The 13,398-nt window shown below is 42.7% G+C and overlaps 1 protein-coding gene across 12 annotated transcripts in view; it reads left to right on the top strand.

The window, feature by feature from the left end:
• The window catches only part of vav2 (vav 2 guanine nucleotide exchange factor), a 155,911-nt gene that overhangs the window by 133,307 nt on the left and 9,206 nt on the right, over window positions 1–13,398 (top strand). For 5 of the 12 annotated variants that reach the window (XM_037483876.2, XM_037483875.2, XM_037483873.2 and 2 more), the window contains 11 exons: window positions 5,052–5,151; window positions 6,209–6,304; window positions 7,991–8,059; window positions 8,257–8,343; window positions 9,957–10,045; window positions 10,139–10,271; window positions 10,586–10,600; window positions 10,910–11,019; window positions 11,210–11,311; window positions 12,383–12,471; window positions 13,289–13,302. In XM_037483876.2, the coding sequence (XP_037339773.1) occupies window positions 5,052–5,151; window positions 6,209–6,304; window positions 7,991–8,059; window positions 8,257–8,343; window positions 9,957–10,045; window positions 10,139–10,271; window positions 10,586–10,600; window positions 10,910–11,019; window positions 11,210–11,311; window positions 12,383–12,471; window positions 13,289–13,302 (904 nt within the window). The remainder of the gene's footprint in view (window positions 1–5,051; window positions 5,152–6,208; window positions 6,305–7,990; window positions 8,060–8,256; window positions 8,344–9,956; window positions 10,046–10,138; window positions 10,272–10,585; window positions 10,601–10,909; window positions 11,020–11,209; window positions 11,312–12,382; window positions 12,472–13,288; window positions 13,303–13,398) is intronic. The other 7 variants (XM_037483884.2, XM_037483882.2, XM_037483880.2 and 4 more) reach the window with 3 other exon arrangements.

The following is a 13,398-nucleotide window of genomic DNA, read 5'->3' as shown; positions in this document are numbered from 1 at the left end:
AGCTGTAGTACACTGACACATGTCGACACTCCCATAGAAAACATACACTAAACACCAAAAATAAGGGCTTTTCATGCTATAGTATCTTTTTTGGTTACACACATTCAAGTCTTATTAAATTCAAAGTAACCAGCTCTTCTTTTATGAAAAATGAAGAAAGCCAGTGGATTCTTCTAAATATTGTTTATTTTAATTAATTCCCTTCAAAATTCTTCCCTTGCCATTTTGGGTACCGATTCTGAGCAGAAGAACACATTTCCCTGACGGATCACTTTTAAAGCTACGATGGCTCAATTTGAACAAATCGGTGTCTTAATTACAGAAAAAGCTTCAGCCTTCATTTAGAGATAAAAGTCCGTCTGATATTCATTCTGCTTGTAGTCCTGCTTCGGCTTCCTGACAGAACCTGGCTCCATGCATCTTTCTTCACCAGTGACTGTAGTGTTACCTTTTTATGGTATTGGGCAGTGGCTTCATCAGAGCTGGTTTGCTGGGGAACGAGGCTGGTAGGTACTGAGAGCAGACATACTCTGCTTTTTCCAAGAGGCTGAAGTGGACAGCAATATTACAGCAGAATGGTGTAGGCTGCAGTTTGTTTGCTGCAAATGGAAACTTAAAAAAAAAGAGATGGAGCCCTCAGGCAGCAGAGAACCAGCCTTTTGCATCAAGCACACAGTGCTGTGTGTGCGGTAGTGCCAAAGACACGCTAACACACACACACACACACACATTCTAAAGGATGACCTTCTCTTGAACTTGACCAGATAAGCCAACAAATCACTCCTTTAATCACTTTCATTCCAATGCTGTGGGATAGACATCATTTTGTTGCTTTTTAAGAATGTTTTTCATTCTTTTTTTTATCTTCCTGTGACTGTTCTATTCAATTCATTTTATATGGCCAACAAATACACTCACCGGCCACTTTATTAGGTACCCCATGCTAGTAACGGGTTGGACCCCCTTTTGCCTTCAGAACTGCCTCAATTCTTCGTGGCATAGATTCAACAAGGTGCTGGAAGCATTCCTCAGGGAGTTTGGTCCATATTGACATGATGGCATCACACAGTTGCCGCAGATTTGTCGGCTGCACATCCATGATGCGAATCTCCCGTTCCACCACATCCCAAAGATGCTCTATTGGATTGAGATCTGGTGATTGTGGAGGCCATTTGAGTACAGCGAACTCATTGTCATGTTCAAGAAACCAGTCTGAGATGATTCCAGCTTTATGACATGGCGCATTATCCTGCTGAAAGTAGCCATCAGAAGTTGGGTACATTGTGGTCATAAAGGGATGGACATGGTCAGCAACAATACTCAGGTAGGCTGTGGCGTTGCAACGATGCTCAATTGGTACCAAGGGGCCCAAAGAGTGCCAAGAAAATATTCCCCACACCATGACACCACCACCACCAGCCTGAACCGTTGATACAAGGCAGGATGGATCCATGCTTTCATGTTGTAGACGCCAAATTCTGACCCTACCATCCGAATGTCGCAGCAGAAATCGAGACTCATCAGACCAGGCAACGTTTTTCCAATCTTCTACTGTCCAATTTTGATGAGCTTGTGCAAATTGTAGCCTCAGTTTCCTGTTCTTAGCTGAAAGGAGTGGCACCCGGTGTGGTCTTCTGCTGCTGTAGCCCATCTGCCTCAAAGTTGGACGTACTGTGCGTTCAGAGATGCTCTTATGCCCACCTTGGTTGTAACCGGTGGTTATTTGAGTCACTGTTGCCCTTCTATCAGCTCGAACCAGTCTGGCCATTCTCCTCTGACCTCTGGCATCAACAAGGCATTTCCGCCCACAGAACTGCCGCTCACTGGATGTTTTTTCTTTTTCGGACCATTCTCTGTAAACCCTAGAGATGGTTGTGCGTGAAAATCCCAGTAGATTAGCAGTTTCTGAAATACTCAGACCAGCCCTTCTGGCACCAACAATCATGCCACGTTCAAAGTCACTCAAATCACCTTTCTTTCCCATACTGATGCTCGGTTTGAACTGCAGGAGATTGTCTTGACAATGTCTACATGCCTAAATGCACTGAGTTGCCGCCATGTGATTGGCTGCTTAGAAATTAAGTGTTAACGAGCAGTTGGACAGGTGTACCTAATAAAGTGGCCGGTGAGTGTATGTCCACTTGTATACGAAATCCTCTGTCCTCAACATCCATGTGAAAAAGACAATGATTACATTACATGTCATTTAGCTGACGCTTTTATGGCATTATAACCCATGTGTTACATTTTGCCTGGGGATGGGGGTCTTGCTCAGGGACACTCCGACATGGCACATGGGGCAGCCGGGATTCGAACCACTAAACGTGCGCCTCCCAGCGCACCACGCTGCTCCATGCGCCACCATTCAATTAATGACGAATAAAATATGCTCATTTTATGTTTCCTTAAAAAAATATATGTGTTGCTTGATATTCATTGTCGATATGAATTATGAAAAATTATAAACAAAACTGGTTAAACCTGCGCTGATGGCGAACTCTTTTTCTGAATCAATGCGCGCTGATAAAAAGCAGTCCAAGTAGATGGACAAAATAAATATGCATTTAAATTACAGCCACTGGTAACGAGAGCGCCTCAGTGTGACAACATGAACACAAATCTGCACCAGACAAGGAGAGCTTGTTGCTTATTGCTTTGCTCATCAGACCCTAGCCGGTGAAAAGTTGAAAATAAATAAATGTACCATGAGTGCTGTGTCAACATTGTGAAGACAACATCCTGATGCCTCGTGTGAGAAACCTGGTAAACTGCATGGATTTAAGGTTTTAAAACGGATACGTTTTGGTTTCCAGGGCTCACAGAATATTTATTTTAAATCCTCAAAGGACACAAACAATAGTAGATCTTAAGAACACGGAGCATGTCAGACCTCAACGCCGCTTCACTTTCTTCAATATTTCTCATTAAATGCCCTTATATTCAATACATTTCTTTAACCTCTCTCTCCATATGGCTGTCTTTTTAATTATCTTGTCTGAAAACGGCTCTAATGGTTCCCACATTCACAGCAGGAGCCTGAGCCGTTTGCCCACTGGTTCTAATGGCTTAACAGATGAAGCGTCTCTGGCTTCGCTCGCTGTCTCATGATTGATCAGGACCCGCATTAATCTCAATCACTTTGTCGTCGTGGATGGGCGGTGGCCGAGGGACGCTGTCTCCCCAGGGTCGGAGCAGCTCTTCGTCAGGGGCTTGTTAAAGTGAGGGCCTCCCCTGCAGGGGCTGTGGTCAGGGGTGCTGGTCAAAGGAGGGTCAACTGTTACATGGGCGTCACAGGCACGCGATACACCTTGTTGTTTTGTGTTTTGCAGCAGTGGACTCGAGCTGCCGATAAGTCTGATTAAATGTGGAAATTTTTAACCTGTCTAACAGTTTTTCAGGCATTTATTTTTTTATTTAGTATATTGGTTTGTAGGGCTACATCTGTTTTTCCTTACTATGAGTTTATCAGCTGATAAAGGTGAAATGATTGCATAATTGTTATTTCAAAATGATGTTTTTTGGCCCAGCAGAAGTGTACTTCATGAGTGCCTTGTTCCCTCCTGCTGTTACCTTCAGCCTATTTCAGTAGTGGATTTCAGAGCTATACTAGTAGCTGGAGGACATTTTTTTTAAGGCAACATATTGGTTTAAATATTCCCTTTCTATACAGAAGTTGAGTTTCTTACTGCGAAAGTAAGGAGCGCTACTGGGCACAGCTGGATGCTCCACATGTTTTGCGGCTATTTCCTCTTGCTACTCACTGAAGGGAGTCACATGCATGGGAAACAGCACAGAACTTGGACGTGTGTTGGGAGGAGCAGACATGGATGTGATGGTTTTACTTCCACTCCCTCGAAGTACAACCTTCCTGCTGGGTTTGTGTGCTGCTCTACTGTGTGTCACAGATCTCAGTTAGACTCCAGGGGGGCATCTCTCTCTACGCTGCCTCACCCCACTCAAGATTTAGATAGGAAATTGGAGTACCAGTGCTACAGCGTGGTGGGGGGGGGGCGGCGGCACACTCTACCAGCCTTGCCAGTGACCTACTTTGACTTTGTGAGTGAGAGCAGCAATGTGTGCCACATGCAGTGGCATCCTCCAGGCGGGATGACTTTGAACTCCCTCCCAGCTGAAGCGTTGTATTATCTAATGAACCACAGCCCTCAAATCCTCCCCGCTCCCAATCAGGACCTTTTGTATTCCTCGCACGCCGCTAAGAGGAGCCGAGCGAAGCATCTGATGTACAGCAGCGTCTGTCATTAGCGCCGTGTGATTACAGCTCATTGGCAGAAAGATGCCGCCCCTCCACATGACGCCTCGGGACCAGAATCCACTCATTATCTATTCATGGTGTTCACGTGCATTCTTAATTATATTTATTCACATATTAATCTATCTGCCCCCCTATAGTGCCGAAGGACTCTCGGGCTGACCTCTCATATTGTGTTATTAATCTTCCTGACCCAGTGTTTTTACAAAGATATGCTATGTACATCCGAGCTTTTTAAAGGGGCCTCTTTAGTCATTATTTAGCCCAATTTCTAACCATTCACAAGGTTTGGAGGGGATTTAGGAGCCCACGTGGTTCCAAATGATCTTGTATTCCCAGAAAATATTGAAATCAAAATCTCTGAGCTGACTATTCTTCTCGAGACGAGAATGTTTAGTAGGATTTGTAAGATGCCTTCAGCTGCAGAAAGCCTTTGGGGAGGGGATGCATTTAGCAGTTTGGAAATCCAAGACACAGTGGGAAAGCAGTATGTGTCTTTTGTTTTTTACTCTGATTGCTTTAAGCTCTCTTTACTCATTGGAAAATAATGTGTTTGCTGTAATAGAGAGGAATGCGTTTAACCTCACTTAACTGACTTAAAATTAAAAAAAAAAAAGAAAATGACTGTGATCCAATTGTGAATTTGCATATTTTTATTCCACAATATAACCAGACTTGCAGAAGGAGCCGATGAATCTCGGTTATTCATGTCCCGTGGAGGATGGCGAGCTGTGACGGCGCGCGTTGTCTCACCGTGTTTGTTTGTTGTGTCCTTCACCAGGCTGTTGATCTACGGTCAGTACTGCAGCCACATGGAGAACGCGCAGAAGACACTGGATGAGCTAATAGCGACACGAGAGGACGTCAAGATTAAAGTGGAGGTAATGGCCGCTCGCCGAGGACAACACAATGGTCCTGTGTGTGTCTTTTCCAGTCGTCTGCTTTTGAACCTGTGATCTGAAAGCTCTAAAAGGATCATTTGTGGTTTCTTAAAGGACTGACCAAACTGAACCATTTTTGCATTTTATTCCTCATTAATTTGACCAAAAAAACCAAGAAATACCAAACAGAGTGAAGATAAAAAGTGGATTCTTTTTCAGTGCCGTCACTGAGCAAATGTAAGAAGTGGTTTAACAATCCTAGCACCCATTTTTAATGAGCAATTATTCAGATTTCCCCAGAGTTTAAAGAATCTGACATCTTACAAAATCATTACACATTAGTACAAACGTCTAATCAGCTAAATAAATGATGACATTGAATAACTAATGAGTTAAATAAATATATAAATGTGTTATAAATTAGCCGGGGTCATACACAAAAGTTAGAGGAAATCAGAAGAGCAAATAATGTAATTTGTGAATGTGCTATCAGAGCTGTTAATTTGATAATATTGGATTACACTGACTGAACTTGATATTACCCCATTTACTGTATATTAATGAGCTGATTGTTTTCAGAATTTGTAGTGAGTGCCTCCGAGAGGTTGTGCTGAATCCACTTAAGTTCTTGCAAAGAAGAGGTTGTATTGCATATATGATTTGAAGCTGGAAGATATGGCCTGCAAGTCATTTATGCAGTTTAATCAGCCGTTAGCCCGAATAAATCGCTGCTGGAGCTGTCGACAGAAGAATTGACGTGATCACAGTTGGCATTTATCCCTCATTTCCGAATAAAAGAGCTTTATTACAGAGTCAACCAGCTTATTAGTATCTTAGTATGAACAATAACCTGCATAAAGGGGGGATATACTGCCCCATTTAATAAGAATTCAGACATGGAATGAAATGTGTACGTTATTCCGAGGCTTTCCCCAGTCAGCGGGCGGGGGAATTATGTCACAAATGTCTGGAACAAGCACAGGTTTTGCGTCCCTTTGTCCATAATGCAATGTGTCATGTGATAAGTGGACTGCTCCTTCTCGCTCCTGTCCCACAGGAGTGTACTATGAAAGTGCAGGATGGGAAGTTCAAGCTGCAGGATCTTCTGGTGGTTCCAATGCAGAGGGTGCTGAAGTATCACCTACTACTGAAGGTAGGAGGCGGATCAGTCTTATCTTCGAATGCCCTCCGGGTCGCCAGCAGATGGAATGTAAATTGCTACTTCCCACCCGTCTCTCTCAAAAGGTGGCTTTGAAACGCTTGTAGCTCGATTCTAAATGGAGGGTGTTGTAGTCAGCTTGGAGTTTTCCTTCAATAATAAAACATCCATAAAAACTTTTCAAAATGAAAGAACTAAGAGGTCTGACAGAATCAACGGCCTTAACTTTGCATTCTCATCTCAATATCCTGCCACCATTCTCTGCTGTAATACCCAATATGACATGTTCATTCATGTTGATCTTAAAATCCAAACAACTTAAGGTATGAAATAGCTTCAGGTCAAGTTTTATCAGTTATTCAGTTGATTGTATCCTTGTGGAATTGAAAAGCGCATTGCACCAAAATCTCTTACCGTTGTTTTTAGGAGAACTAATAAGCTACAGGCAGCTATTATCAATAACTGCAACACTGCACTCCCTAATATGCAAGTCCATTTAAGCACAAGCACACACTGTCTCCCTGCAGCTCTCCTCCCAGTGTGCAGAACTAGCTGACCCCTGCAGTAGTCCCCATGGTTAATTGACTTTGCATCTCAGTTATGGACAAGCATATGAGTTTATGAGGTGGTGCATAATGGACGGCGATGTTTGCTTCCGGTGATTGTGGGACGCAGGGAGTACTGCCACTTGTCTGTTAGTTTGAATCGAACCCCTGCGGAAGTCTCCGCAAGGCGCTCGGGTCAAATCCACTGCACGCTAATCCAATTAAACACACCCCATTTCACTGCTACCAACAGCTTTGCAGGGAAACACCGCTGCATGCTGGGGCCTCGGGCCTGTCACAGTGACGATTCCTGTTGTTGTGAGCGTGCGTCCAGTCATGCGCGTCCCTTAATTGATGATGCGTATATCATCACAGCATGCGTTTCCCTGTTTGGTAAATTGTGAATACACAGCTCGCTTTATCTTTTATGTACCGTAGCCTCACTCTCAGTAAAGTCAATTCAGCACAGTTATCTCTGAGGTAATTCTCTTTTGCACTGATCATATCTTTCATGTTAAGCTTTATGGGCCGTCGTGCAAAAGTAACGGACCAAGGTATTAAGATCTGTTGAGTCAGCTGGTCTGTTAGATATAACATTGAAGGTACTTAAAGTCAAATAGGGCCAATAGCATTACGTTCATCTTGGTGAGGCTAGTGCTGCTGGTAAAGTGGTAACTGTTCAGTGGTCGTCCAACTGGGGGGCGAACGACCGTGCAGGAGGTGGAGCTTTTACAAAAAAGGCATTTTATTGTATATACAATTACCTGTGACATGAAAAGGCAACATAGGCCATTACAAAAAGGGAAAACATGACGGAAAAACATGAAACTGACAAATGGAGATAAAAGCTGGTGAAAGATGCTCAAACTGAAATTCCAAAAGGACAATGTTTGTCATATATAATTTTTTCTGATGAATCTGCCTTCTGGCAACATCACATTTGTATTCATGGTACTATAACTAGATTTAATAGGATAGGATTTAATAGGAAATCCACCCAACAATCCACCCATGTTCACAATAAAGAGCAGCTACAACTTTCTTTATTTTAGGAGTCAATGTTTGCATCACACATTCATATACAATATGGAGAGGGAGTTTTAAACTAAATAATAATTCTAATCTTCCCCCACAGGAACTTTTAAGTCATTCAGTGGACCGACCAGAGAGACAACAACTCAAGGAGGCTCTGGAGGCCATGCAGGTAGGTTTGTTCATGGGTGAATTTGAGGAAATATGACGTAACAACTCTGCAGTGCTCCAAGCCCAAGCTGTATGAATTGTTACATAATCCTGACCACTGACTATTGCATCCCAGATGGCTGTGCATCCACAGTGATATGACAGATGTCAAAAAGATTTCTGTGTAAGGCAGGAAGAATGTTTGCTTTGCCCTCTCAGGACCTGGCAATGTACATCAACGAAGTCAAGAGGGACAACGAGACTCTGAAGAAAATCAGCGAATTCCAAAGTTCCATAGAAAACCTTGTAAGTACTGTGAAGTGCTCTGTCACTTCCATGGAGAGGGATTGTCAAGGTTGTCTAACAATGGGATGGGTGATGGGATTCTACATTAGGATGCATTCATCTGGCAATTACAACAACACTGACAAGCCATAGTCGTATCTGTACTCTTCACTGATTTAAAGTGTCAAACTTTACACTTGATGATGAGGATGTCATAACTGTACCTTCTTTGCTCATTTAGAAACACATTTTAAAAGGCACAGCTCCTCGACAAGAAAATAATGATGGTTAATTGTTTCCTTGAAAGGAGTTGATGAGAAGAAGAATTCTGCTTGTTTGTGGTACCTTGCAGCTGGTTAGAACAAATACGCTAAACAGCTGGCAAAAGGGTGAAATATCTCAAAGCACCTCTGAAAGGCATCATTAAAATGTCTTGTCTTCCATATGTTTCCCATCCTGCCTTTGTGTTACCTGTTGGACAAAGCTATTTCCCCAGTGTTATGCTAAGCTAAGCTTAAGGAGTCGGATCAGTCTCTCCTCTACTGTGATTTCCCCAAAAATATAATCCCTCTAGATGTGTGACTGGGTGAGTATCAGCAGGAACCTGGCCTCTACCTACATTTTTTTTTTATTTGTCTTTACATTTTGCTGCGTTGGGGGCCTTTTTGGGCTCCAGTCTGTCTAAAAATGAAGGGGCCATTAGCAAACACCCATCCTAGAACCAACTGTGAATATGGTGGACACAGCGCCTAAAATGCAAATAAAGCAAGTAGAAGCGCCGGGTTTACAAAGATGGATCCAAATTAAGACCGAACCTGGAATTGGCTCCTGAATGAGTTGCTTTGTCTGTTTGTGCCTTTAATGTTGCAGACATTAAGATCTCGGTTATTTTTTTAATTAAACCAGAAAACCGTTCAACAGATAATACAATTTGAACCGTGTGTTGTTTTTTTAATCAATTTTTCCAACTTCATGGTTGTCATATTTTAGAAGAAAATGTATATAGAAAATATATAGAAGTCATATTTTGTGTATAAAAACTAATACACTACAACTAATGTTCTCACCAGGCTGCAATTTACAATTTGTAGTGCGATTAGTCGCTGAGCATCAGAGAGATCGGACCTTCTCTTGATAAAGCTGTACTTTCTCTCATCTGCTTAGAACACTGTTATCTTCTTCCACCCGTCACGATCCACTCACGTAATGTCCCCAATAGATCGGTAGTATTTAAATAATCCCGTATCAGGCCTGCAGCAAGGACATTTGCAGGAGGACATTAAATAAAGAAGCTGTGCACATTGCAGACTGATGTAAATTTCCAATAGTATTCCTCAAAGGCCACTCTTATTGTTACCTTCAACTCCTATTCTGTTCTTTACCAATGAGGAACTGTCACTATAGGTCCATTGTGGCCGTTTCCATGTACCATAGATGCAGAAAATGCAACTTAAAATTTGGATAAAAAATACGTAAGAGAAACTGAACAGACACTGATTTGTTTCTGTATCATTAATTACATATTTGGATTCTCTCTTAAAATTAAGTGATGTCGAATTATTTATGTTCTCTCATTAAATTTCGAAGTCATAGCATGCAGTTGACTGACCTTCTGTGCGTCCGTGTGACCTAAGCAGCAGGTGAAACTGGAGGAGTACGGGAGGCCAAAGATAGACGGAGAGCTCAAAGTGTCCTCCATCGTCAACCGGACCAAACAGGACCGGTGAGTCCAAACCACGGAAAACAAGTCCCCCAAAGATACGAGGAGCAAGTAGCACACGAGGACGTGACGTTACCTGTGTGTGTGTGTCTCCAGGTATATATTCCTGTTTGATAAAGTGGTCATTGTCTGCAAGAGGAAAGGCTATAGCTATGAGCTCAAAGAGATTATCGAGCTGCAGTCGTATAAAATGTCCGACGACCCCATGAACAACAGAGACGTGAAAAAGGTGAGATCCATCCTTTTACTTTTACTTTTCATAAAGACCGCTGATGAAACATTCCGTGTAATCATTACAAATGTTGCCCTTGAGCTGAACAACCTTGTTGATGGTAATTCCACATTTGCAACTTATGAGTAATGCATTGAAGTATCAGATTTGCATCGCGCTTTGCCATGCTTGGAAAAACCTCCATGGAAATGCAGTGGAGCTCATTTAGGATTCATGGAATCGTCTAACGTGCCCTTTTCTGTTTTGAATCTGCATGTGTCCATCCATGTTTGCATGTGTAACTGGTGTCTTTCTTTTTGCATGCTTGCCAGTCGAGTGGAAAGATGGTAAGCTCAAGTGACCCGTTTATTCAACTCATCTTCTCATGTTGGCCTGTGTTTTGGCTGTGGTGGGTTTTTTTTGGAGTCATGATTGCAAATGCGCCCAGCTGCTCTCCAGCTTTTGATCAGATGCAACGTTAAAGCATGCGAGGCCTCTTTTAGCGCTGAATTCAATGAGTTGGTATTCATATTTACAGAATACTATGAGTCAGAAGTTTGGACACTGTTTATTTAAAAAACGCAGGAATAATAAGCTTCTGTTGTTGCCGTGCCCATATCTGTGCCATCTGTTCCTCACTCATGTCTTGTATCCAGTGGTCGTACGGTTTCTACCTGATCCATCTGCAAGGGAAGCAGGGCTTCCAGTTCTTTTGTAAAACTGAGGAGACAAAGAGGAAGTGGATGGAGCAGTTTGAAATGGCCATGTGAGTATGATTACATGCTAGTGCTTTGTAACTTTTTATGGAAACCCATTGAGAAAGCATCTCTGGAATGACCACCGGGGAGTGTCTGCTTGCAGCTCGCGCACTGAACCAAACACCAGAATATCAAGCTTCTTCATCGCAAACAGTGTTTTTTCGTAATTGAGTCCCCTCATTTTTTGATTACTTCCAGGTCCAACATCAAACCAGAGCGAGCCACGGCCAACCAGCATAACTTCCAAATGCACACGTTTGACAAGAACACCAACTGTCGCGCCTGCAAAATGCTCCTGAGGTAACAACCCTGATATGTTCAGTGCTGATGTGCACTACAGCTCATCGCTATTATTCTATGAGCAAATAAAGGCACTGCCATTCAGACTCTTCCAGTTCTATTGTCTAAGCAACAGTGTTCACCACTACAAGGCATTGACTTTACTTTAATCTGCGCAGATGGAATTGTAAAATATTATAAATACTCAGGCACAAGTTATGGCTCATTTATGTACGCATGATACATGCAGTGGTGCAAACAGCAGTCTGATTATTTACTCAAATAAAACATTGTATATGTATATTGTGTTAGATGCAAAGTGTTATGCAGCAGACCGTGTAAAAATGAAAATTGAGTATTTACTAATAAGAGGGCACTGTGACCTTAAAATATTGCAGTGATGCAACAGTAAAATAATGTACATATTAAATTCTAGAAGTTCAAACGTTAAAAATTGTCTTAAGCCTGAAAAAGAGGGAGAAGTGACTAACTGTAGAGAAATTCAGCTGCATTTAGTGTCCAACACACAAACAAACACAACAACTCATAATAGGGATTTTGGTTTTGGCTAACGTAGACCATCATCAGTCTGACGGATGTTATTTTTAACCGTAAGCTTTCCCAGCTTCAACTGCTTCTTACACACACACACACACACACACACGCACACGCACGCATCTACACACCTCCCGCGTGAGAGCGCTGCTCGACAGCAGCAGGGACTGAATCACCACTTTCACCTCTACCACAGTCTGCCAGCCAAGCTCCACTCGGCGTGTCGACCTCCCACGTCGCACGGCTTGGATGACCTAAATTCAGAGAGCCAACCGGCGCAGGGACCTGATTCTAGATGCTAATTACTCCCGCTGTGATTTATGGCACTTACTATTGAACGTGGCAGTGTGCGAAACGTCCGACGTTACAGGATCTGGAACAAATACAGTACTACAAGTCGAGTGTGCCGTTTCAAAGGATCACAGAGTGGACATGGCGGCGCGTGTGTAACCACCTTCACAGCGAGATGACACCAAGCGGCACTTTGGGTCAGACCTTTTCATTCCACTTTTCTTTTCTTGCGTGTGTGTCCTCTAGGGGCGTCTTCTATCAGGGTTACTACTGCTCTCGCTGTGGAACAGGAGCACACAAAGAGTGTCTGGAAGTCATCACCATCTGTAAAATCAGTAAGTGTCGAATGCAGGTTCACCTTTTGAAAGGGTCGATACGTTCGGGGCTGAGCAAATGTTTGGATGAAATTGTTAATCAATGTCGCGCGACGGACATCATTGGCAGTGATGATGATTTTTTTTTTTTTTTTGACCCAATTAATAGTGATTTTAAAATTTGATTACCTCCACAAGGGTACAACTATCCTGTTTTTCCAGCAGGAAGATGGGGTTTGGTTCCTGTTGGATTGTTGCATTTTGTTGCGTGGAGTAAAGGGGGGGGGACACCTGTCCATCATTTTACATGGTCCTGCTTTCTCAGCTGAAGTAGGCCTGGTTATTTAGATACTGAAGCAATGCCTAGTTGTGACCCATCTGGATCGGCTCCATGTGCACACCAAATCATACGTTTGTAGAAATGAGGCAAATATTCACAAGAAAAAGCAGAACAGAATATGAGTTTGTTTAGCTTTCTTCTACTCTTCAATCATCCGATTCATAACAGATTTATCTGGCAGTACCTTGAGGGGGTCTCAACCCACCCCCCCCGGCCCGAGAACCACAGATTCACTCAGAAAATCACAGGCCTGCTCTCTCAAATTGGAGTCAGCTGTGTACATCAGTGAGGTTCAAATTGATGAAACTATTGTGCTCAGGCACTAGATGGAGAATATGTGAGCATCTCCACATTGTTCGGCTCCTTTAGCTTTATTCGGGACTGCTTTTGATTCACTATGTATGAAAGACAGTATCCCCATGCAGTATCATAAGAACTGCTTTACTCCAACATTGGCTCAGCTGCTTTCACTCACACTTTGTTTTTGTCTTGTTTCAGATCCTCATGACTTGGTGAGTAGATCTTCTAATACTCAATAGAAGTAATGTCATCATCCATTTGCAGTTTCGCTTGTTGTGTTCATCATTGAATTGACCCAGTAAGATATT

This window comes from Pungitius pungitius, chromosome 18, assembly GCF_949316345.1.
Source record: "Pungitius pungitius chromosome 18, fPunPun2.1, whole genome shotgun sequence".
In the NCBI taxonomy this organism is placed as follows: domain Eukaryota; kingdom Metazoa; phylum Chordata; class Actinopteri; order Perciformes; family Gasterosteidae; genus Pungitius; species Pungitius pungitius.
This window is presented reverse-complemented; position numbering and strand designations above follow the sequence as displayed.